The sequence below is a fragment of the Neofelis nebulosa genome, chromosome 7 (assembly GCF_028018385.1).
Source record: "Neofelis nebulosa isolate mNeoNeb1 chromosome 7, mNeoNeb1.pri, whole genome shotgun sequence".
Classification (NCBI taxonomy): Eukaryota; Metazoa; Chordata; class Mammalia; order Carnivora; family Felidae; genus Neofelis; species Neofelis nebulosa.
Window position 1 is genome coordinate 52,244,081 of NC_080788.1, and position 27,246 is coordinate 52,271,326.

At 41.0% G+C, this 27,246-nt stretch overlaps 1 protein-coding gene across 1 annotated transcript in view; it reads left to right on the forward strand.

Annotated features, from left to right (window-relative positions):
* The window catches only part of ONECUT1 (one cut homeobox 1), a 45,664-nt gene extending 28,099 nt beyond the window's left edge, over positions 1-17,565 (forward strand). The window contains exon 2 of the mRNA XM_058737697.1: positions 10,648-17,565. Coding sequence (XP_058593680.1) covers positions 10,648-10,940 — 293 coding nt within the window. The 3' untranslated portion in view covers positions 10,941-17,565. The remainder of the gene's footprint in view (positions 1-10,647) is intronic.
* The last annotated feature ends 9,681 nt before the right edge of the window (positions 17,566-27,246 follow it).

The window sequence follows — 27,246 nt, forward strand, 5'->3', positions numbered from 1 at the left end:
CAGGGATGAAGGTGGGTTGAAGGGTTGAGTATGCAGGGATGAACGTGGGCAAGCCCATCAGAAATCTGGGTAGAATTTTGGGGTGTGCTTTTACCTTACCAGTGCACCCCACCTGACCCTGGAGCCTCAAGGGGCCTGAGGGCCTGAGCAGCTGCCTGCATTCTCCTCCAAACCGAGGCCAGACCTCCTGTGAATGACAGGGGGCATCACAGGGTCACCTGCTCAAGAATACTCTGCCTTGCAGGTTGTGGATTTCAGCCCCAGCATTGGCCTTTAGGGCAAAGACACTGGGTCTCTAGCAGGCCCCTATTAAAATGCCACACCGTCCTGAGATGGCAAGGCAATTTCATGGTGCCCTGGAAATTTCAGCTTTTCCCTTTACTTCTCTCTGACCCATCTCCCTTGGGGTCCTGTTAGTATGGCAGACTCTTGGGCAGTTGTTTGGAGGGAGAAGATATTTTGCCATAGCACAGGGTAGGCATACAGTCCTCCTTCAATGTATTACATTCAGACCACCAAATGAATCCAATTTGAACCCGCCAGGCCTGGTTCTTTCACCCTGCTTCTCTGGGGTTCTCCATCCAGACATCAAGGCTAAAACTGCCCTCCCCGTAGGTTAAGTGCCTAAATTTCATTCAGCCTATCATATGTAGTCCTCATAGTGCATTGCCGAGACTTAGTAATGCCTCTAAAGTGACAGACGCGTGATTTGTTTCTCATTTGGCCCTATTCCCATTTTATTCTATCAGATAGGCATGCCTGCTTAGAAGTGAGCCCTCAGTCCTGATTTTCATTTGTGTGTATGTGCATCTACCCCCCGCCTCTGCCACAACACTTAGTCCTTCTTAGTAAAACTAAGGTAAGCTAGACTTTTCCTTTAAAAAAAAAAAAAAATTATTTTGAGAGAGAGCAAGAGGGCACACACATGGATATGTGTTGGGGAGAGAGAGAGAGAGAGAGAGAGAGAGAGAGAGAGAGAGAGAATCCCAAATAGGCCCCACACTGTCAGCGCAGAGCATGATGCAGGGCTTGATCTCATGAACTGTGAGATCATAACCTAAGCCGAGATCAAGAGTCAGTCACTTAACCAACTGAGCCACCCAGGTGCCCCAAGCTAGAATTTTCTGAAGGACTTTTACAAAGTATGTTTAAGAATAACACAATTTATGAAGCCCAATTTTCTTTCTTTCTTTCTTTTTTTTTCTTTTAGTAAGTCAGTCAATACACGTTTATGGAGCCAGGCATTGTTCTGGTACCCAAGATGCAGTAGTGAATAAGAAGAGCCTACTTATTAGTGGCAGGGGTGATGGGTGATGTAAGTTTCTATCCAGTCATCAGTTCCTATCAAATGCAAGACTCTGTGCTTCTGAAGCTCAATTTTCTGATCGTATCTGATAATATCATTTACCATACATGCAGGTCTTATTCCCCTTCCCACCTCACTGGAAGGTGTTCTGCCCAACTATCTTCTCTCTTTAATCCCTCGGCCACCTCTGCCTGTCAGGAGTGAGATGGAGGTAGTACTGGTACGTGGGTGGTCTGACAAAAGAGAGGGCATGGACTGGAAAGATTGCCCAGCTATCCCTAGTGTGAACAGTTTCAATGCTCACACTTGTCCAGGTGCCCATTAATGACATAGAAACCCATAGTCCTGAACAGGGTCTGTACTGCCTGCTGCTTCCCTCTGGAGTGATGTAGAAAGCCATTTACATACATCAAGTCATAGAGTTGCACCTTGAAGGGACTATAAGTCATTAGTCCAATCCCTTCATTGTACAGTTAAGGAACCTGGACCCAGCTTGGTTAAATGACTTAATCCAGACATTCGACTAATTGATGACAGAGTCAGAGCAAGAGCCCAAAGCTTCTGACGACTAGTGCAATGCTTTTTATAAAACCTTCCTCCCTCATAGATGGATAAGATGGAGTATACATTGACTATACCTGGACCCACAGTACACTCTCAGTAAGCACATGTTGAAACATACACAAGAAGGTAGCCTTATTCCAGTACACAATTTCATCCAATGTGAGCAGCCAACTCTGGGACAAATTATCAAGAAAGTCAGGAAGCAAGTTAAATAAATTGTCCTACAATTTTCACGAAAATGTAGCAACCCAGTAAAAATATAAGCTGCAATGGTTTAATGGCTCAGAATCCTAGGAGGGCAAATGCTTACCTGTTCTCAATGTCTGTGGTCCTGGTTGCTGTAAATATTTTAACCTCCAGATCTCATAACATTTAGAAGTCAAAGCAACTAGGAGGAATGTGAGTTTTTGTTTATCACGTTCATTCAGATGAACGCAGATCTGGATTATTTGCAGAACTGGCTGATGATCCTGCAGAGCCATTACTTGCTGTTTTTGAGAAGCCATAAGGTGAGAGGAGATGTGCTACAAAGTCAATATAGTGGCTATATATTCTAAAAGACAAAGTAAGGTTGCGTTGGAAATTTTTTAACAGAGGTGATAATAGACTTTGGAAACCAGGAGAGACACTGCAGCCATGCATTAATTGACTCACAGGGCTTTTGAGTCCACAGAGGCCTTGAAGCATAGTCTGCTCATTTAAAGAAGGAAGAAAAAAAGATCAAGTGACGTGTCCAAGTTCGTGCAGCAGACTAGAGGCAGAGCAAATATTCCAACCTACTGTGTAAATTCAATATTTATACTTGTATCATGACTGAAGAAGAAAATTAATTTGCACACATCTGGAATACTCCCTTAAGGGTTTATAGTTTTAATAATCACTTCAACATATATTGTCTTATTTAGTGATTATTTTAATCCTGTGATGAAAGAAGGCCATTGTTCTGTTTTGCACCTGGGTGAGCTAAGACTCAAAGAAAGTGAGGGACTTGTCTAAGATCACACATCTACCATTGGTCAGAGCTGGGACTTGAGCTGTGTCCTGAGCCCACGTTCATCTACAAAGTTATCTTATAAATGTATCTGGTTTTATAAATGTCTTCCAGGCCAGTATGTCTGTGCCCACATGCTCCTAGACAAATTTTTGGCAGACTTTTGCATAACTCAGCACTTTAGATACTGTGAAGTCCTTTCTGTCATTAAATCAGGAAACTGGATACAAGTTGATGAAGGAATGCTTGGCCAACAGCAGATTCTAAGATGTTACTGTCTACCATGCTTTATAGAGTATGTTCCAAGACAGGGTCTCTTAAACCCTATGTAGTCAAGGGCTAGTTGTTTGTTTATAATTTTCATCTGTCCTGGAACAATAGTTTTGATAATACAATTAAAAATGTATTACTAGGACAATAATAACACACTTGAATATTGTAGCAATACCAAACTGCCATGAAAATTTCTAACTGCTTCTTCTCAATTTTCTGTCCTGATCTTCCTGCAGGTCAGTGGGAGTTCACAGACCAGTATGGGCCTGCCAACCACATTTTGAGAAACACTGTTCTAAGTAATGCCATTCCTGAGAGAAAGTCCCTGAATAAAGAGCTCCTTAATCAAAGAAGCTTGGGAGACCCCATAAGTATCAGTGCACATTAGTATATTAAATTGGGGGAGACCCCAAGTGTCAGTGCACATTAACATATAAAGGCTCTAAGAAGTCCTGCATTTAAAAAGCTTTTTTAATCCTTAATTACTCACTAGTTCCCAAACTGACCTCAATAACTCAGGTTATTGTTATTGGATACCTTTCAACATCCTGCAGAATTCATATTTCTTGAAATACAGTTGGCTCAGTGTTGCCAACTATGGGCAAAGCACAGGTCCCAGGCATGCCTAAAATGAGAGCCTCTGTCTTTTACCCATATCCTCATGTTCTGCCTTAAAAAAAAATAATTCTTTACCATCTTTTATTCTTGTAGCACCCAAAGTCATGCTCTGCCTTTTACCATCTCTCATGCCTACTTCTGCCTCCCACTTAGTACTCACTGTGGGTGGCCTTGCCCACAGAGAAGATAAAGGCTCCTAGGATACCCCCACTACACTTTGCCACTGCATCCTGCAAATACACCAGCTGTGCACCTTCATAAAAGTGACTCACGACAGGTCATCTTCCTCTTCAACACTACCTTTCACAAGCAATAAGTACCCTCTTCCCTTTAATCCATTTCTATGATAAATACTTACCTATTTTTAATGGAAACTATATAGCTAAACAAGAAGTATAACTTTCACATAAAACACATGCAGTGGTTTTCCCTGAGCAGCAGTATCTCTTGTCATGCCTCACTCTCATTCCTCTCCTCTTGCTCCCTCCCTTGCACACTGTGTGGACTCTCATGACCTCCATTTGGTAGTCTCCAGGGTAATCTCTACCCTGAAATGTATTCCATGAAAATCTCAAAGCATTTCTCTCATTCATATTCTCTTAACAGTTTTAACAATTGTAGTTCTGTAGAGCCTTCCTGAAGCATGATTTTACTTCTGTGGGTTGTTCCTCCTAGCCTTAGTTAAGGTCACCCAGTGAGCCTCAGCAAGCTTTAGTCCACTTTTTATTCTACTGATATCTCTGCATTCTTATTCACAGAGTTCTCTGCAGATATACCACATTCACTGAGTCATAGCCACCCCCCTACAATACTTACCCTTCTATCCAGGCACTATACCAGCATGCCCTAGATATACAGAATGAGACAGCCAGGTGCCCTGCTCCTGGAATATCTCACTTCCCAGGTTCTGGCATTGTGACATCTGTAATGCTTGAGAGTTCAGGGAGGAAACTTCCAAACTGCATTTCCCCAACATTAGTATGAGATATTAATAGACATTCCCTACCATACAGAGTTCAAGGGTTAAATACATTTGGGAAACATAATTACATTTGCTAACACATATTGTGAATTTTGAGGAAAAAGATATATATATATAGTAGGTTTTTCCAAATGTGTTTGACCTGCAAGCCATCTTTTCCAGGAACCCATTGGAGACAATATCATTTCTCTGACACCATTTGGAAAATGCTGGTTTGGGGGGCACCTGGGTGGCTCAGTAGGTTAAGCATCTGAGTTCAGCTCAGGTCATGATCTCATCGTCCATGAGTTCGAGCCCCACGTTGGGCTCTGTGCTGACAGCTCAGATCCTGGAGCCTGCTTCAGATTCTATGTCTCCCTCTCTTTCTGCTCCTTCCCAACTCATGCTCTATCTCATTGTCTCTCAAAAATAAATAAACGTTAAAAAATTTTTTTTTTAAAAAGGAAAATGCTGGTTTGGAAGTAGCTTCAGCCCACCCAGTCCTGCCAAATGCGAAGGACCAGATTGAAGTCATTCAAATATACAACCTAGTTAGGTGGAAAATGAGTTGTGATTTCCCTTAGCTCTGCCTTCTGAATGATAAATTGTAGTTCTGTAAGTTGAGTCTACAACTGATGCTCAATTACTTACCTTTCCATAGGTATGTTCTGTGTAATTTGCCATCTGGAGCCCTAATGCCTTCCCAGTCTACAGTCCTAGCCCACACCTCCCCACTGAGCCCTAGGCCCTATATATATACATATATATGCTGCTGTCTGCTGGACAACCACATGTTGGAGATCTTTAATAGAATGTCAAACAAGCACTTCAAATTCTTGTCCCACATAGAAGTGATTACTGCTCTCATAAAGTTCATTTCTCCATCTGCATTCCCTAATGGCCTCATTGCTACCTTCCACTCAGAAACCTGGGAGATGTTCCAATCTCTACCCTCCCAGCCAAGTTGTCATTGAGTCCTCTTGATTCTACCTTCCAAGAAGCTCTTACATTTGGTCTCTGTATTCTGCCCTCAACTGTCATTGTCTGATATGGGATCCTCAGTACAGTGGTTTTCTCGGGTCAGGTTTTCTGAGTCTTGCATGTAGGCAGGTTATTGGAGAGAGCAATGGAGAATAACTCCCACTGGGGGAGTAGAGGAAGAAAGAGCAGGCTGAAGAAGTTGAACTTTGATATAGTTGCAACAATAGCCTCAACCAACCCTATGGGGTGCTATGGAACTGGGTGACACTTCGGAATTGTCCCAACTTGATGCAAGGGGTTGGGGAGGAGATCCTTAAACTAACACATTCCCACCCTCTTCATCCTTCGTCCTCCAACCCCCATCCTGTACCCTCCGCACCCCCCACTGGTTGTAGGCAGCCTCCCACCCCACTCCCAGGGTGCCATAACCTTTGGCCAAGGGCACTTCCCAGAATGGCCCTCAGCTGAGAGCCAACAGCCACCAACTCTTCTAGCAGAGGAACGAATGTCTTACTCCGGAGGGGATCAGGGTGGCATACCCCAGCACCCTTCTCCCAATTCTTACTGCTTTCTGATTTATCCCTCACAACACCACCAGAAGGGTTTTTCTAAACCCAAATTTAATCACACTACACCCTTTCTCAAACCATTCGGTAACTCCTCCTTACCAACAAGATAATTCAGTTCTGATCTCTGTCCACCTGTGAAACCTTGTCTCCCACAGCTTTCCTCCTTTTATGTGCTCTTGCCCCACTAACCCCAATCTACTGATGTTTATCAATCCTACATGAGTGCTGCTCCCCCTGCTGGGCATGAGTTTGTCCTACTTCTCTCTAACAAGCTCCTATTCATCCTTTCTAGCCCAGAGTAAGCACACCTTCTTTTTGATGCCTCTTTTAATATCCCCAAGGAGAAGTAATATCCTGTATACTCTTTTTATACTCACAGTTATTTGCTTCTGTGACTGTAAGAGTGACCTCCTTAAGAGCAAAGCCTGTGTTGTATTCATTTTTTTTAATGTTTATTACTTTTGAGGAGGGGAAGGAGCAGAGAGGGGGGGTACAGAGGATCTGAAGTAAGCTCTGTGCTGACTGAGACAGACCAATGCAGGGTTTGAACTCACAGAGCTAGAGATCATGACCTGAACCAAAATTGGAAACTGAACAGACTGAGCCACTCAGGCAACCCTGTCATATTCGTTTTTGAAAGTGAATGAATGAATCCGTCAGCTACGTGCATCAGTATTGTGTAAAGCTGGGTCTACATGGGCTGATTCAAACTAACTAGAGTTGCCTTCAGTCTAGTCAGCTCTTTTTTTAGAGACTTAATCTAGTTTGCCCAATGAGGGCTATAGTTGCCCCTGGGGGCAGGGATTCTATTTGGGAAATCTCAGCTGGTTCAGTATATGTGACTCAGTGCTCTGAGGGATGGGGCATTTAATACATACTTCCCATTATGTTGATGCTGCCTCTTATGTTGAGAAGGGGCACAGCCAGTAATGTTTGGGTGATGTTATGAAAGGTACCATATGGCCTGACTGGTCTAAAACTGTCTCTTTTATGACTGAGCTTTCCCGTCATGGCCTTTCTGAAATTCTTACCCTCATATTTCCCTGTGATTGGAATTGGACCGGTGGTCCTTTGGGGTGAGTGCGTGCTAGGGCCTGGGCAAGCTAATTCATCTGGAGAAGAGAATTTCTGTGTCTATTTATTTTTATCTTACTTGTTTCAAAATGTCTGTATTTTGTATATATTTTATCATGTATATAATACTGTAGTAGAGTAACACATATATGTAATTTGTAAATAAATAATATTAGGAAGTGTACACTCAAAACATTTTTTGCTAAGTAGCACATGGTTAAAACATTTTAGAGACTCCTTTATTGGACTCCAAAGACTGGAGTCTCCTTCAGCCATCACCCATTAACTTTTCAGCTGATCTGATTGCTGAGCTAATTTGCGCTAAGGCCTTAGGAAAACTCTGAAATCCAGGAGCTAAAGCAATTAGGAATGACAGGTAGGGGCAGGCAGAGGAGCAGGGCTATGTGTGGAGAGCACAGAGACTGCATCTGTCCCAAACTGATGAGCCATCTGGTAGGAAATTGAGAACCTGGAATAAAAAGAGGCAGGAGGTGGAGCAGGAGACAGCAATAGGAGGGCAGCCAACAGGAGGTATGAGGAGGCATGAAAGGGTAACAGAACTTCAGGCAGAGACAGGGACTGGGACATAGTCAAGTTGAAGTGTTGGGAGGGTGAACTTGTGGAGGTTCTGGGTTTGGAGGGGAGCCTGGATCGTGCCAGGGGCAGGTACACCCTCCTGCTGCACACCCTCCTAAGTGTCCTGGTAGTGATGGTGGCCTCGACGTGCTGGTGTGGGCAGCTGAGATTCAAGCAGCCACCCCACCACCAACTGCCTGGCTGCAGTGCTTGCCATTGGCCTCCTCGTCCTCTGGGTGACGGGCTGCACTTGTACCTTCCTGCTCAGCATCTCCAGGCCCATGCTTCTGATTCTGGTGGATGCCTCACTGCACCTGCAAAACCTCAAGAACAAGATTGAGAACAAGACTGAGAGTATTGGTCTCCTAGGCACCTGGGATCTGTACCCTGGAGAATGTCTGCCCACCCCCGACTCTGGCCTGGAACCAGGGACCCAGAGCCCTTATCCACAGCCCTAAAAATAGAGCTCTCCTTCCAGTTTAAAAAATAGGACATCTGTGACCATTCACCCAGGTCCAAAATTGGGATATCCCTCCTATCCAGTCCCCATTACCTAGGAGACCAGACTCTTCCCCAGCCCTGAACTTGGGGCTTGGAGATCAGAGTATCCATGACCAACCTCAAACTCTGGACCCAGAGATACTCCCCCACCCTCAATCTGGGACCCACCCATCTCCCGTGCTCAGCCCCAAAGCCGGGATCTGGAACCAAGGGAATCTCTTGAACCCTGGACTAAGGCTTTTCCAGACCTCACCCCAGCTTTGAACCCAGGTCAGGGCATTACCAATCTTGAACCTGGGACCCAAGTGTTCCCAGCCCCCATCAAGACAGAGGATTCTAGGGGTGCCTGGATGGCTCAGTTGGTTGAGTGTCCAACGTCACTCAGGTCATGATCTCATGGTTTGTGAGTTGGAGCCCTGCATTGGTCTCTGTGCTGACAGCTCAGAGCCTGGAGCCTACTTCATATTCTGTGTCTCCCTCTGTCTCTGCCCCTCCCCTGCTCACTCTCTGACTCTCTCTCTCTCTCAAGAATAAATAAACATTAAAAAAAAAAAAAGACAGAGGATTCAAGCATCCTGACCCTGTTGAACCCTTGGTTCCAGGTGACCTCCACACTCACCAGTCCCACTTGACTCTCTCCAGCTCTGCTGAGGGATTCTGCCCCCTCCCTTTCCAAAGTTCCACAGTGATGAGGACCAAGGGGTAGGGTGAGGTGGGGTGGGGGTAGCCCTAACCCAGAATGGGGCATCTGTATCAGTGTTACCATAACAATATAGGCTGTTGATCACTCAAGCCAAAAGAAAGAGAGAGAGAGAGGAAGAAAGAGAGAAAGAAAGAAAGAAAGAAAGAAAGAAAGAAAGAAAGAAAGAAAGAAAGAAAGAAAGAAAGAAAAAAGGAAAGGAAAGAAAAGAAGAGAAAAGAATAAAAGAGTAACAGCCTCTACGTCAATCAGGAAGATACCCCATCTGCCTGTCACTGTTACTGGAGCTCATGTCAGAGTAGAGCCAGCCAGAAATGAAGAAAGCACTGGCTGCTCCACAGTGCCTATGTAGGGGGCTGAGAGGCAGCAATCTGATTGGAGTCAGGGCATAGGAGCCTTCTTAAGTTGCATTAGCATAACCAAAGCATCATTTTTATATAGGTTGTGCAGTTATTTGGGGATGGCTATAGACATTGATTGATGATGGAGATTAGGAGCGGGTGGAGCGTGTTATTAGCAATGTAGCCCTTAGTGCCTCTTTGGCAGGTGGAAGCTAGTGAGCCATATTAGCCCTCAAAGAGGAAGTATGGCACCTGAGGTTAGGAGAACCCCTGATCCAACACCAAACCATGGGGGCCCAAAGGCCACATTGGGATGATACACCAGAACAGTTCTAGCAGCCAAGAAGCATGATACCTGATGCAGGACCAAAAGGCATGAGAGGAAATAGGTCTTCTGAGTGGGAGATGAGGTAGGGGAAGAAGGAGACTCCAATGGCAAAAAGGCACAGAGAAACCCCAAAAGGGAATGTGCCTAATATGACAGGTTTAGCCCCAAATGCAAGGAAGCAGGCTTCACACCTCCCAAAGTCCTGGTTCCACTAAATAATCAGTAGAAAACTGATGGGCACGGTAGCATGCTATATACAGAGTTTTCTTACATACGGAGTTGCCTCGGAAACAAAAAAGATCAGAAGGATAGCAAATGCAATTCCTTTTTCTATTGTTTTCAGACTCTCTTAGGCTCTTAGTATTCTACCAGAAGCAGACCATAAACCCCTTGAGGGCTACAACCACATCTAGGTAATAAGACTTTGTAAAGCATTTCAGTTAACACAAACTTATGCATGTACTATTTCATATATCCTTACCACAACCCAGCAAGGTAGGTTTTTTGCAGATGATGATACAAAAATTCAAGCAATGAGTTTGTTTTGTCAGAACAATACAGAAAATACATTCTGCAGATGAGGAATCTGAGGCGCTGGTGGTGTTAATTGATTTACCACTTACCACGGACAAAGAGTTGATGCTTATAAAGCCAGGACCCACACCCAGGACTCACAGAACCCCACCTCCTAATTCTCTATCCTTATATTACACTTTCTTCCCAGCCCAAAATGGTGCTAAAATTAAAGGTCAGCGGTCACAAAGTGGTCCATGAGGAATGGCAAACAAATGCTATTGGCTCTGCCTTTCTACTCTTGAATCTCCTAGGCAAGTTTGTTCTAACACCCGCTATGTTTTTTTGCAGCATGCAAAAGGAAAGAACAAGAACATGGGAAGGATAGAGGCAACACACCCAAAAAGCCGAGGTTGGTCTTCACAGATGTCCAGCGTCGAACTCTACATGCAATATTCAAGGAAAATAAGCGTCCATCCAAAGAATTGCAAATCACTATTTCCCAGCAGCTGGGGTTGGAGCTGAGCACGGTCAGCAATTTCTTCATGAACGCAAGGAGGAGGAGTCTGGACAAGTGGCAGGACGAGGGCAGCTCCAATTCAGGCAACTCATCTTCTTCATCAAGCACTTGTACCAAAGCATGAAGGAACACCCACAAACTAAACCTCGGTGGAAAAGCTTTAAATAAAAAATTTTTTAAAAGACCAGGACCTCAAGATAGCAGGTTTATACTTAGAAATATTTGAAGAAAAAAAAAAAAGTGTTATTTATAGTCCAAAGAAACCAAAGACTTAGCTCACCTGCATTCTGACTTTGTTCGGAGACACACACTTCAGCGGGGCAACGACTTGGCAAGAGAAAATATGAGCAGAAAAGCACCACTGGATCTCACACCTTCAATCCATGATCATTCTCGCTGTGCTTGGCTGTTTTGTGGTTTGGAGCATAGTGATTTTGAGCCATTGAGTGGACATCTTTTAAGATCAGACTTTCTCATCTGTTCCACTATGCCACGAAGGTGTATGGTGTCTCAGTACTGTGTGTGGGTACGTGAGTGCATACACATACATACACACACACACACACACACACACACACACACGCATCACCAGTGGTTAGGGACTTAGGCAGGGCTGGTCTTCAGGAAGGGTTGTGCTATAGGAGTGCACCCAACATAGTGTGGGGTTGTCTGAGTTCATTGGATAGGAGTGTGATTTCGCTCGTCTAGCCTAGCGTTTGAACCTGCCAGGCCCGCAACCTAAATGCAGATTCAAACCCAGCAAAGAAAATTTGAATGACACCTAAACCAGTGCATTCTCTTTGTTTGTTAAGGAATGTTCAGATATTTTTTAAGAAATGAAACAAGAGTCCATCCATTAAAAGAAAAATCACCTAGGTACCAAAGAACACACTTAATATTATAGTGCAGGTATTTTATTGCAATGATTTTAATAACCAAAGCTATTTTTACACAAGATACTATGTAAAGTTATACGTATAAACTGATCTAGCTGTAATACACATGCCACATAGAATCATGACTATTATTTATGACTCTTGAAGCATTTGAAATATTAGTTTTCAGAACTGGCAAGAAAGAATGTAGCTTCAGGGAAGCAATTAGTATCAGAACAGAGAGGTCAGTGTAGTATACATGTACATCCAGATGGCACACTCCCTTTCGGGATCCATAAATGATACTTAGACATATAGACGTGATGCCATAATCTGTTCATAGCTGAGAAAACCTGGGGATTCTTCCAAAGTAGGACCCCATTTATAAATTAGAAAACTAAGTTTAACAGAGCAAACAATTAAATTAGAACATTTGTTCAAAGTAATGCTTTTTTAGTAAAAGACCACTGAATAAAGGATATCATACTTGGGTTAATTTGACTGAAAGTTGCTTTATGCATTTGACACCAAATACCTTTTTAAAATATTTTATGAACACACAAAGCGAGCAGACCAACATTATTATTACAATGAACTATCCAGTATTTGTAACCAAATTGATCTTATTGCCAATCTCAGACATATTATGACTTGAACATCAATAAAAATAGCAGAGGCAACTGAGGAGTGGTGGAACACCATAGAAAAAACCAGAGTTCTAGTGGAAGACAAGACTTTGGGTTCTATTGGCGTAAAGCTATTTATTTCACTAAGCATAGCCTCCAAAGTATACTACATTCTTTCTTGCTACTGCATTAAGCTGGAAATTTTCTAACAGAGAGTCCACTCTCTAACAGGGACAGATAAAACACTAGATCTGAGCTTCCAAATACAAAATTTTCAATTTCTGTTTTTCCAAATCACTTAACCAGAACTGGAGAAATCAAGGGGGAAGAAAAAAACTAATACAGTTGTACTAGCAATACCCAAGTAAATCACTTGCTTCCCAGAAAAATTCTCTCTGAACTCCATTGAATTGTAACTCAAACAAATGGATGTCTTTTGTACTTTTAGGTAAAGAATTGGGTACTCTTGGTTAATTAGCACACCTAATTAGAGATATGAAGTGAAATGTTATCACAACAATTAGTTGTTAATTGATATTCATTAAAATGCTGAAGGAAAAATATTGAACCATCTTGACACAAAACCTAACTCCTTAAGGTCAAGTCTCAGCGTCTTGTCTAGGTCTAGAAAGAGACGGGCACCTGGAGAGATGAAACTAAACCAACAAGCCATCTGGATCTCCTTCATGTCTGCTGTAGAATGAGAAAAGCAAACCAACACATACTTCTCCTTTAATGAAATAGTGCATTTGCCTTGACACATTTTGTCTTAGTATTTTTTTTATCTCATACCAAACTCCAGCTTAAAAATTTCTCTTCTAAATATGGCACAACTACAGTTCAGCTATTAAAAGAGAGCATTTCAATGGCCACCCTTAGAGATTTGCTTAACATATAATCTTGTCAATGACATAAACCAAAAGGAAAAAAACTGATTAACTTTTTCACTCTCTCCAAGAATGGTGGGGGCCAGGGGTACAGCTATAATAATATATTTATAATTCAGGAGGGAGGAAAGCCTTATTTATTTAAAACATGAGAATATTAAATGCAGGGACATTCAAGCTGTGTCTACACACAATCTTACCAAATTCAGCTCCCCAGGAAAAACAAAAGTTGAATTCGAACACCGTGGTTTTTGCTTCATTTGTGCTACATAACCCCTTCAGATTGATCCAATTGCATTTGACCTTTCAACCAATTATTTTGGTACTGTGTAGACACAGTCTCAGAGAATATTACTACATTTCTAATATTCCCATCATAATGCTTTTTTGAAAAAAAAAATACAGTGATCCTATTTGCTGACACCAAAGATAATTTTCATACCAGCATTGAATTTGCACCCATTACGCAATTTCAGGGCCTAGAGATATATTTTCTCATAAACAGATGCACAAATCAGAGCCTGAAAAGCAATTTTTTTACTTGACTGTTCAAGTATACTCACAACCTTTGCTTTTTAGAAATCATAACGACAAACTCAGCTTCTCACGAGCAATATACTCGTTACGTCATGTACAACTGATTCTTTATTGCTTCTAACTTGGCATGTGGCATTAATTTATGGCTCAGCTTCCTTAACCTACCACACTCAACAGAGCAGATCACATGCCATTTGCTCATCCATTATTTCTCAATCCTTTTGGAAAATTCACCTAAAAAGGTATCTCATTCTTTCATTTGTATGTTTGTTTCTTCCAGAACTGCACTTCACTTAACATGTTTTGGGGTTCTGTGGGTTTTTTTTTTTTTTGGTAGAATGGAAGTTAGACTGTTTTTCACCATAAACCATTCAGGTCCTCTCATGCCTAGAAGTTTCCCTGAAAGGGGGCAAAGAAAGAGAGTGGAAGATGAGAAGTCTGGATACTCCAGAAACCCAGACTTCAGTAAATGTTCAGGTAAATGAATTCTGAATGTCAGGAACTAAGTATTCAGTCCCTGGATGCAGCTGTCATAGACCCCAAAACCCAAAGAGAATGTGGGGAAATTCAGAAATTCTAACTGAATATGTCACTCACTCTGCACCCCCCACCCCCCCAAAAAAAGCATAATTAATTTTCCAGGACAAAAAAGTAAAAGCACCATGCTACTTTTGGACTCATGCCACTCCCATTACTACCCCAGGTGAATGATCCATCTTTGCAGGTTAAATGCAAACTTTGCTATACCAAAGAGTCCTAGGACATTTTCACATGAGCTATAAAGGCATTTTCTGTAAGAAAGGTCCTCCCTTCTTTGTACATAAAGGATGAAAACTATGCATTTAGCAAACAAAGAGAAAGCACTTCCCCCTTTCCTATCTAGTTGTTTAGGGTGCATTCAAACACCAGAGGCCATTTTGAGATGCGATTGGCCTTCTGGATTATTCTTGTGGTGTGGTTAGCTTTACAGTACATTTGGTAACTATTTCCTAAATAGTAAGGACAAAGAAGCAGAAGGTAAGAAATAGCTACTTCCACGTGTAAAAAAAAAAAAAAAGAAAAAAAAAGAAAAAGAAAAAAAAAAGTGTAAAGATCTACTATTTATAGTGTGAACCAAAGACGCTACCTCACTCGATTTCCATTGGTGATTTTAATCACATTGATGATACCAAAGAATACCAAAGATATTTTCATGCACGGCCTTGGTCTGCAGAGGGAACTCCACCTTTTTCCCTCCCCCACCTCTCCTCCCCTCCTCACTCTTCACTCAGTGTGTAAACTTGTCTTCATTCTTAATAATAATGATACGAAATGATAACAACAACATTAGGAAATACTACTCTTACTACTGCTAGTTCTACTTGTAAATCTCTAGGCAAACATGTTGCAAACTTTGTAAACTCCTAGGATGAGTGCCTTGCTTGAACCAAAGTGTTAAACCGCTGTTGACCTCTCACCTTATACTCTTTGAATACCTCAGCCTCTTAGAAAGGCCACTAATGAAAAAAAAAAAAAAAGGAATAATTATTCACCGTGGTGCTTTTTCCGTGCAACCATGCAATGAAACTTTCTTTGATACCAAAGGATGACTTTTCCCCCCAATTTCTTGCTGATAAACCAAAGCTCCTCCTCCTCGTTCCCTCTCAAGATCCCCCCACTTCACCGAGCCCCTTCACCAGGCAGGCCGTGCATCACTTTTACCAATTCCTCCAAATACCTCATAGTAATAAAGTTTTAGGGTTATGTTGTATAGAGAGTCTATGTGATAAGGCAGAACTTACTAGTTTGATAATTGTTAAGGTTACTTTAAAAAAAAACTTTATAATTCTTATTTATTTTGTAGTTTGTATGTTTGGGATGTCCCCCCGCCACCCTCCCCCCCCCCCCCCCCGCTTTGGTTTGGGGTTTATTTTCTTGGCAGAACTGCTTTGTTGCTCAAGGAAGACTTAATTTCCAGAAATGTTCCCCAGGTGGGTTAAGGGTTGTGTAAAAAAATGCAAGAATGGAATAAGAAATGATTCTTCTTTTGATGGTTACTTATGAAGTTTTTGTGTTTTGTAGTAAATTTGTTTCCACAGGGTAAAAAAAAATATATATATATATATATATATATATAATCTCTTTTTTGTGAAACTGGTTCCTATTTTTCTCTATAATGTGCTGTGATTTTTTTTAATTTAATTACATTTTATATGAGCTTATTTAATCACTGCTTTAATTTATGACTGTGTAGTTTTTAAAATGTATATAGTAGAATTGAAACGGCCAAAGCTTTACGTTACAATCTTTTTGTTCTTGATGCTAAGATGAAGCTGAAGGCAAGAGCTTCTCTAACTGCAGGGTGTATCTTCAGCTTCTTAGCAGACACTTCAATGTGTGTTGTGAACACTGCCAGGTTCCCCCTCAAAACACTTGTACATGCCAAAATGAGTGTTTCACGGTAGTCCTTTTTGTCACTTAGAAAGGAGAAAGGCATTATTCGTGTTCTTCCTTTAATTTATTAATTTTTTTTTAGAAGAGATTATTTTGCAGGTTAGACCTGAAATTCCAAAGAATTTTAGAGTTGTTTAATGTTTCAAAGCACCGGCATTTTGTGAGATACTTTGCTACTTTTTTTTTTTTAAACCATTCACACGGGTATGAGAAGTAAAGAGTGTAAAAAAACACAGAAAAAACAAAACAAAACAAAAAAATCAAAGAGGCAAGCTAACTTGAATTTGGAAATCCTCTTAAGTTTCACCAAGTTTCTGAACTGCTTCAAGGCAGGGGGCAGGGCAGAGAGGCAATTCTTCTGGCCGAGCTGAGGAAAGTGGAATGGTTTTGTGCCCTGACTGAGAAAGTCAAGGCTGAGAGGCAGCCGGCCCAGCTCCTGCCTGTCTGGCCAACCCACAGGAAAGCAAGACATAATTGCTTGGCCCCAGTTATCAAGGAAAATGTTTCACAGTTACATGCTCCTCTCCACATCCATTTCTTGTAATCTGCTACCTACAGTTACCCTCCCCCTTTGTCCCCCCCCCCCCGCCCACCACCTCCCACCTCTACCCATCCCCCCCTCAATCACCCCCCAAAATGGCAAGAGCTCTCCTCAAATGTCAGAGTCCTGAGTGCATATATCCCAGCCCTATTTGAGTTTGTCTCTTCTCACTCATCTTCCCACTACTTTTCTTGTCCACACCAGAGATGGTCCCTGCCCCAGGCCCCCTTAATCAAAGCTGTTCAGATTCTTGGCCCTGCTTTAGGTCAACACACACACAATTCTCAGCCAACTAGCAGTATCCTCAGAAGTGCCGGTGCCCACTGCTTTGTTTTATTTTGCGGAAATAAATTGCTTCAACTATATGGAATAAATCCATAGATGTAAATACTTTTCCTCTCAATACAAGAATTTTATCTTATTTTCTTTTGCAAGGGTATTAGGGGTGGGGAAGGAAAGGGAGGGCTTAGACTTTGGGTCAAATGTTCCATTTTCTTAGAAACATTTTTATACTCGTTATGTATGTTAATAGGGCAATAAATCTGCTCTGACTTGCAGGATCATTGGTAAGCATTGACTAATTATTTGTTTTTAATACAAATGCTGAGCAGTGAATTACAGAAAGCCCAGGAAAATGGTTGAGGGAGTAGACTTTTACCATCAGCAATGAAACGCTGAACAGAGTTGTATTCACAAGGTCATATTTTCTGTTTCTGTGTTAGTCTTGATTTTCTTTTTGTGGTATGTTCTGCATTTATTACATAATCATTGTGGGCTCATTTTAGATTTGCCGTCTGAACCAAGTGACAAGTATTTTTTAACAAAATAAACTTTAAAACATTGTCTTCCACTTGCTTCGGTAGTTTTCATATCTCCCTGTGTTCCTTGTCCCTTCAGAAGGCAGCCCATGTGTCACTCAGACCTGTCCCCCCTCCCTTCTATTTTCGGCACACCTTTGACCTTCACTATTGTTTGAGTGTGACTCAGTTTCCCTGTTCAAGTTAGCTTGATGGTTTATTATGTAAGGAGGGTGCCTAAGACAATCATCAGGTAAAAAAAAAAAAATTAAAAATAAAATTTTAAAAAGATCAGTAGAGTAGAAAATCTTCCAAGAGCAGAGGGAGTTCTTCCTTAACAATGAAAAAAAAAACAAAAAAAAAAAAAAAACAAAAAAAAGGTAAATACATAATTAAATAATTAATTTAAAAACCTAACCATGAGGGGCTTAGAAGATTTTTTGATAAAAGACAAACGTTGTTGTCATTTTCTTCTTCAATTAGAAAGCAGTGGTAGTTTCTACATTGCATCTGCATTTCAGACTAAATGATTATTGTACCCAGTTATGGTTGTTCGCTAATATTTTGTCTCTCTCTCTCTCTCTGTCTAATGCTTCTGTATTTTTGTGTGTAGCAACAAAAAGTGTAATGCATTAGGCATTATTCTGGTTTGTTTATGAGTATCTCCTGTACTGCATTAAGGTTTCTTTCATTTTTTTAAGCTTCGCTACTGTTCTCACTTTATGCCGTGCAATATCATCTGCTGTGTTTGCTAAGCAAAAAAAGAAAAAAAGAAAAAAAAGCAAGTGATGATGCCATCATGCTTTTCAGTGTTAAAATGTTTCAGCATTTATGTAGTCACCAAAATGTAGTAAAATAAAATGTTGGATTTTCCAGCACTTTAAATTTAGACAATTCTTGCCTTCTTTTGTTCTTATTCTCTGCAATTCTCAGCAAGGAGCTCATAGTTTTTCTTTGGAGGAAGGGTGAAACTGAGAGGGTGACGTGCTTGAGAACTAACGCCAGTGTCATGGTTTAAAGAAGGGTTCATTACGAGGGAAAAAAGAAAATGGTATTCTCCAGTGGAGCAGAAGGCTGGTTTTGTTTATTTTGTTCTGTTTTGGTTGGTTTTGTTTTTTTTAAAGATTTTATGTTCAGGTAATCTCTACACCCAACCTGGGGTCTGAACTTACAACCCCAAGATCAAGAGTCTCATGCTCTACTGACTGAGCCAGCCAGGAGCCTCAGGAGGCTGTTTTTAAATGGAAGTGGGACATTCTATTTGTAGATGTTAGCCATTTGTATTAACCTGACTGACTTTCAGAAGAAATAAAAATTACTATTAGTGAGAATGACCTTTAAAAGTCCTCATCAGTAAAATACTATGTGTTTGTGTGTGTGTGTGTGTGCGTGTGTGTGTGTCTGTGGCTCAAGATCTAGGGGAGGATGGAGAATTAGGATCTTCAATTAGAAAGCAGTGGTAGTCTAGTGACTGATCAAGAGGCCTGGTTCAGGTACAAAAGGAAACTGGGTTTGGAATTCCTGCTATGCTCATTACTAGATTTGTGGGCACATTCTTTAGCTTTAATGATTTAACTTCCCTAAATCTCAGTTTCTTCATCTGTAAAATGGGGATAAGTATCTATATATTTTTTAAATGTTTATTTATTTTGAGAGAGAGAGAGAGCAAGAGTGGTGGAGGGGCAGCGAAAGAGGGAAAGAGAGAGAATCCCAAGCAGGCTCCATGCTGCCAGGGCAGAGACCAGTGCGGGGCTTGAACCCACCAACGATGAGATCATGACCTGAGCCAAAACAAGAGTCAGCTACTCAACCAACTGAGCCACCCAGGCACCCTGTGGGCTAAGTATCTATATTACAGGGCTGCTGTGAGGATTAGATATTACAAGTAAGTAAAAGTATGGTATCTGGCATATAACAAATCTTTAATAAACCTTAGCTGTCTTTATTATTGGTAAATATTTTAAAGTGCAGATATTTTTCTAGTTAAAGAAATAATATCTAAGTTAGGCTTTCCATTTTTTCAATATAAAAGCAAGATTGCTTCCTCAGCATATTCCAGCAATTACTTTATATTTTCCAAAGTTAGGAGATATGCAACAAAGATGTACAATAAAATGTGAATAGGGATTTGCCAAGTGGTCCAATGGGTTGACCCTAAAGAGATGTCCAGTTTAATGTCTAACTTCCAGGACACCAGAAAGGAAAAAGCAATTGCCTGTCTGGAAGAAGTTTTTGAAGGGAAAGTGGACTTTGAGAGTCTCCTTGTAGGCATCCCAAACACTGACTCCTGAAGGCTTCAACTATTAGAGTCTTTAGCGGAGTGGAGCTAGTTTGGGTAGATTTGGAAGGCTCCACAGAGAGAACCTAGAGGGTCTAAGAGTACCTGCAGAAGAAATTATAAATGAAGCCCAGGGGAAGAGAAGTCAAACAAAAATGGAAGCCTCCTAGATGGGGTCAGTAGTTCTCTATTTCATTAAGTGCTAAAACTAGCATACATACTGGCTGCACATGGCAAATAAATACCCTATAAAATGTAATTGGTTTCAAATCCTTCCAAAGAAGCTTTTTCTGGGATGCCTGGGTAGTTCAGGTGGTTAAGCGACCGACTTCGGCTCAGGTCATGATCTCACCGTTTGTGGCTTCGAGCCCTGCATCTGTGCTGACAGCTCAGAGCCTGAAGCCTGCTTCAGATTCTGTCTCCCTCTCTCTCTGCCCCTCCTCCGCTTGCACTCTGTCTCTGTCTCTCTCTCTCTCTCAAATAAATAAAACATTAAAAAAAAAAACTTTTTCTATTTCCACCCTACTAGGAAGGGTCCTCACCTCCAATGACTACATTCATGAAAACCTGATGCACTCAGTAGGTTTGTTCATGGGCTTAAAGGAGGTGATGGGAGACAATTCACCTTATTCCCTTTTCAGGTGTTTAAAACTTTACTCCCACCACCAACCCTCTAACGTGTTACTACTAAAAGTCTCCACAACCAGGGCATTTACTTCATTCCATTTGAATTTTAGTCAAGTTACCATGGTCAGGACCGCACAGTGTTCATTACATCAGCCAGTTCCTTAGAAAACATTAAGCAGGAACATTTTGCCTTTGGCTTCTTGTTTCAGATTTTTTGTTTTGGGGGAAAAGGGTTAGGTCTCAAAGCCATCTTTCCATAAAAACAAGAATTTCAGTAATAGGATATGACATCTTTTCTTAACCAGCAGTCTAAAAAAACACCCAGGGAATGAACATCAGTAAATTTGCCAAATAAGATGTTCCTCACTCATATCCCCCCATCAACAACAATTTGGTATCCATCCAAGGTCACAAGTACCTTCGTGGGAGCTATGGGATCCAGCATCATCTACCAAGGGACCCAGGAGGATTCTTGCCCACCCATACAGGGTAGTATAAGTCCCAGCTTGTGGACCCTGCAATGTACCAGGAACTGGCTCTAGCCTCTCTTACCCATGGTCCAGGAACCCCTGGAGAACACTATCTTAGACAATTATCCATGAACAACAAAACTTTTGTGGAAGTCTAGGAGTCCAGCAGAGGTTCCAGAACACCATTGGAGCAACAACAACAACAACAACAACAACAAATGAGTTCAGATGCATTGGAGAGGGTAAGAGGAGTGGTTTGACTTTACCCACATCACTCCTCCCCCAAGAGAGGCCTTCTTAGCCCATGATTTCTCCCACAGTGGAAAGTGAAAGCACATGAGTGAGCACACAACTTCTATAGCTGTGCAGCACAGGGCCAAAGATGCCCATTTTTCTCCCACTGCACCTAGAATACTGAATTGTGAGCTCACACATGGGAGACAGAAGGTGGCTGGCACAGGGGCAGATAGAGCTCTCAGGGCACTAAAGAGACACAAATCCTAATAACCATGTCATGGACTCCATCAAGAAGCTTACCCATGATCTACTGAGGATCCCTCACCCACAAATCTCCCCAAGTGGCCACAGTCATCCCAGCACTACTCAAGTCTCACCCCTCCACACACACACACACACACACACACACTCTATAGTCAGTTACCTATGTGTGCTCCCAATAGTAGTGAGAGAAAGCTTTGCAGATGGCTAGGGAGCCCTCACAGAAAGCCTGCACCAGTCCAAATCTTTGGTTGAGGGAAAGACCATAAAACTTGAGCTTTAGCACCACCTTTGGGAAAGCAAAAGGGAGGCTATCAGCACTCAGCCTGGTGTGAAGGATCAAAAGAAGGCACACAGCTTAAGAATTCTGCCACAGGAGGCAGCAAGAAGCATGGAGCAGGAATATCCATAGAAGGTCTGAGAAAACCTCAGAATCCCCAGCAGGACTCAAGGAAGATATTTCTCTGTCACACTTATTCAGTAAAGACTGGAGAGGGGCACTACAACTTCAAACATGAAGATAGCAATACAAGACTTAAAGGAAGATGAAAATTTGAGGCAACATGACATCACCAATGTATCACAATACTCCTCCAGTAACCTCCCTCAAAGACATGGAGATCTGCAATTTACCCAAGAAAGAATTTTAAACAGCTGTTTTTAGGAAGATCAATGAGCTATAAGAAAACATAGAGGGGTGCCTGGGTGGCTCAGTCAGTTGAGCGTCCAACTTTGGCTCAGGTCATGATCTCGTTGTTCATGAGTTCCAGCCCCACATTGGGCTCTGCTGACAGCTCAGAGCCTGGAGCTTGCTTTGGATTCTGTGTCTCCTGCTCTCTCTGCCCGCCCCCCCAGCTTTCACTCTCTCTCTCTCTCAAAAATAAGTGAACATTAAAAAAATAAGTACAACTATAATAATTTACTAATGGATACACAATATAAAAAGAAGTAAATTATGACATCAAAAACATAAATACATGGTAGGTAGCAGTTGGGTCCCACTTTGGCTTTGCTGTCTCTTTGATCCTCAATAAATTTCTCAACCCAGTGTTTCTCAGACTCTGTACATAGATCACCTGGAGTTCTTGTTAAAATGCATAGTCAGATTCAATAAGTCTAAGATGATACCTGAGATTTGGCATTTCCAAAAGGCTTCCAGGTGATGCTGTGATGCTGGTCCACAGACCACACTTTACAAAGCAAGGACTTAACTTCTCTGAGCCTCAGCTTCCTCTTTTGTAAAATCAGGGATTAAGACTTGGAGGCTCTTCCCATTAGAGCACATTCTGATAACCCCACAAGCAGGGCTGGATCTTCAGAGGCACTAAGCACTGAAAAGATTATGATGTACCTCCTTTCACCCACCTCCTCCCTACCATATCCCTAATGTAGAATTCAAACTCAAAATAATACTAAACCTACAGTACACAAAAAGAAATTAAACACATTTTATATTTTTCCCATGGTAATTACTTTAATGCTTTTCTTAATAGATCAAACATCATAGTCTTTCCAAAATTTGTTGTCACATTTTGAGTGCCCCTGCATGGTTGGTACCTTAAATGTGTGTTTGGTCCACCTAATAGTAACTCATCTAAGCCAAGTCAATTAGCTGGCTCAGAGGATCTCAGGCCATATGCCCAGAACATTCAAGGCACCCAAAGCACTTGCTTATCTGCACATTATCATCCTCTGGGAAGAGCTAAGACCAACCTGGGAGCTATGTAATCATAAAGTGTGGTAGGGTCCCCTCCCTAAGGAAAGGAAAAAAAAAAAAAAACCTCAAGGCAACCTGGCTATAGGTGACAACATCCCTCACAACGATGACACGTTGTAACATGAGACCCCTTAATCAGGCTACATGTTTGTGTGTTACCATATATGGAAGACAAAGAAGTAGAAAATATATAAAAAACTATGCCACGTGGCATTCAGGGCTCAGTTCTTTGGGTACAACCCAACTGAGCAGTGCCAGCAGGAATAAAGTTTCCTGGAAAGAAAAGCCTCAGTGTCACGAGTCTGTGTTAGAATCCTGCTACAAAATGAATTTTTTGTTTACTAACTGCAATTCTAACTTATATGCCAGGTATTTTCTATGCAAACATTCACTTGCCTCCTCTGCCTATGCCTTACTCAAGGATTGCCCCATCTGTTCTCAGTTCCATAGCACCTAGGGTTGCCATATACAGCTATGCCCACCGGAAGGAGGTGACTGGGGATCCTATAAAAATTCTCCTTCCATCAGGCCAAGGCATTGGCTACACACTGTTATGTTAGATTGCCTCCTTATATAAATGTTCACTATAAAGGGGAAAGAAAGATAATTTAGTCTTTCCTCTAGCATAGTAATTCTCAACTAGGGATGATTTTAGTCCCCATGCAATACTAGCAAACCAAATTCAGCAACACACAAAAAGGATGACATACCATGATTGAGGGGAATCTATCCTAAGAATGCAAGGTTGGTTTAACATGTGAATATGCATTAATTTAACATACCATCTTAATACAATAAGGAACAAAATCCACATGATCATCTTAATAGATGCAGAAAAAAAAATGTCAAAATTCAACATCTTTTCATGATAAGAACTCTCAACAAACCAGAAATAGAAGAGAACTTCCTCAACCACACAAAACACATCTATGAAAAACTCACAGCCAACACCATACTTAATAGCTAAAGACTGACCGCTTTCCTCCTTAGATCAGGGACAAGATGAGGGTGTACAGTATCACCACTTCTATTAAAAAATGTACTGAAGGTTCTAGCTTGAGAAATTAGGCAAGAAACAGTAGTAAAATCCATCCAGAATAAAAAAGAAGAAGCAAAACTATATTCACAGATGACACAACCATGTGTATGGAAAATCTTAAGGGATCTATAAAAAAATTATTAGAACTGATGAATGAATTCAGCAAGGTTGCAAGATACAAGGTCATTATACAAAAATAAATTATATTTCTGTACTAATATATTGAATGAATAATCTGATTATGAAATTAAGAAAAAATTCCATTTTTATGAGCATCAAAAATAATAAAATACTGGGGCGTCTCAGTGGCTCAGTCAATTAAGTGTCTGACTCTTGATTTCAGCTCAGGTCATGATCTCATGGTCATGAGATCAAACCCCACATGGTCTCCATGCTGGTCGTGGAGCAAGCTAGGATTCTCTCTCCCTCTCCCTCTCCCTCTCCCCTGCTCACTCTCTCTCTCTCTCTCTCTCTCAAAATAAAATAAAATAAAATAGAACAAAATACAATACAATACAATACTTAGGAACAAATTTAACAAAAGAAGTGCCAGACTTGTACGTTGAAAACTGCAGTACATTGTTGAAAAAATTTTGAAGCAATCTAAATAAATTATAATAAGATATACAAATGGAAGATAAAAACAAAAAAGATGCTCAACGTCATTAGTCATTAGGGAAATGCAAATCAAAACCACAAGGAAATATTACTCTATACCCACTAGGAGGGCTATAATAAAGACAAAAACAGGCATTGGTGAGGATATAGAGAAATTGAAACCCACATTGCTAGTGGGAATGTAAACAGGTGCAGCCACTTTAGAAAACAATTTGGCAGTTCCTCAAAAAGTTGGTCATAGAGTTACCATTTGATCCGATAATTCCACTCACAGGTGTATAACCAAAAGGACTGAAAATATGTTCACACAAAAACATGTACACTAATGTTCATAGCAACATTAGTCATAATAGCCAAAAAAATGGAAACAAGCTAAGTGTTCACTGGATACACAAATTGTGGCATGTCTGTACAATGCCCTATTATTCAACTATAAAAAGCAATGAGGAACTGATACATGCTACACTACAGAGGAGCTTCAAAAACATTATGCAAAGTGAAAGAACGCAGGTACAAAAGGCCACATGTGTATGATGCTGCAGGGTCAGAAAATGTATCCCTTCTTCTCTTCTAAGTTCTTAGGCTACTTTAATATTTACATTGATATAAAATGGATTGACAGGAGAAAAACATATTTAATTTCATATGTAGGGGGGCCCCAAAGGTATGAGACTCAAGGGCAAACCAGTTGTGGCTTGTATGCCTGCCTGAGCAAAGGAATAGGATATGGACCTGGGGCTTCGAAGGGGAGGTGGGTAATTCATAGAGCAGGTATTCAGTAACCATATATTTACCCTGACATACAGATACGTCTTTCAGATAAAAAGAGCTATCTGAGGTAATAGCCCTCTTTCTGGGCAGGCCCCCTGTCTAAATTCTTTTAGGTAGTTAAGGGAGAGGTAAAAGTTTTTCTTGAGTCTGCAACATTTTGATTGACTGCAGCTCAAAATAATCCACATGCCAAAGTGGCACAATATGGGGTGTCTGCTACCCTTCAATTCCATTTGTATGAAATGTTCAGAATAGGCAAGTCCATTAAAAAAAAAAAAAAGTAGATATTAGTGGTTTCCAGGGACTGAGGGAAAGGAAATGGGGAGTAAGTGCTAACAGATTCCTTTTGGGAGTGATGAAAATGTTCTTGAATTAGATAGTGGTGATGGATGCACAATCTCATGAATATACTAAAAAACACTGGATTGTACACTTTAGAAGCATGAATTTTATGGTATGTGAATTATATCTCAATACCATTGTTATTTTTTAAATGATGGTACCAGCTGAAGGGCACAGGAACAGACTTAAAAGAGCTCCCAAAGGCCTAAGCTTGGACAGTATGAACAACAACAAAAAAAAACGATAGCATTGGATTCTAACCCATAGAATAAAGTAAATATCCATGAGTACACACTGATATAAAGGAAAGAAAGAAAGAAAGAAAGAAAGAAAGAAAGAAAGAAAGAAAGAAAGAAAAAGAAAAGGAAGGAAGGAAGGAAGGGACAAAGGGAGAAAGGAAGGGGAGAGACAGCCCTTCCTTACAGCAGAATTCCAATTTCAAAATATAGGAGAAATGGAAATAATCACCACTAGGCAAACAACACAGTAATATTTGCTGCAAGTGACACCCATTGATGAACACTAATATCACTAGGTGGAAGTATGATAAACAGGATGTGTGCAAAATCTCAAGGTGTCTCCCATAAGATACCCATCAATTTAAAAGAGGAAAATAATAACTTTACCACAGAGAAACCTGACAGGCCCCTCCTTAAGTAAGAGGTCAAAGCTAGCATCACTGGGGGCACCTGGCTGGCTCAGTCAGTAGAGCACGTGACCCTGGATCTTGGGGTTGTGAGTTCAAGCCCCATGTTAAGTGCAGAGATTTCTTTAAAAAAATAACATCTTAAAAAAAACAAGTTAACATCACTATTTGTTAAGTCATATCAACATCATGTTTCCCCTTATATGATGCACTGACAAAAATGTATTTCTTCAATCTAATCACGTGAAAGTATCAAACAAACCGAGGGACATTATACAACATAGCTGACCAGTACTCTTCAAAAGCGTTAAGGTCAAGAAAGACTGAGGACCTGTCACCATTGGAGGAGACTAAGGAGAAATGACGACATGAGCTCCTGAATTGGATCAAGAAAAAGAACATTCAAAAGTCAGATTAGGTCTCTAGTATAGTTAAAAGTATTGTGTCAATGTTAATTCTCTGGTTTCAATAATGGCACTATGGTCATGTAGACTTAAAATTAAAGGAAACTGGGTAAAGGGTTAATGGAACTCTCTGTACTATTTTACAACTTTCCTGTAAATCTCAAATTACTTCAACATAAAAAGTTTAAAAACTTTTATTTAAACCCCTATTTCTAGAGTTATTTTTCTCTGAAAGTCAGTTATGGATTCCGTCTCTGCTTTATAGGTTGCTGACAGAATAATATGAAAAGCCGCAACCCAGTGACATCACAGAGCATGGTCTTG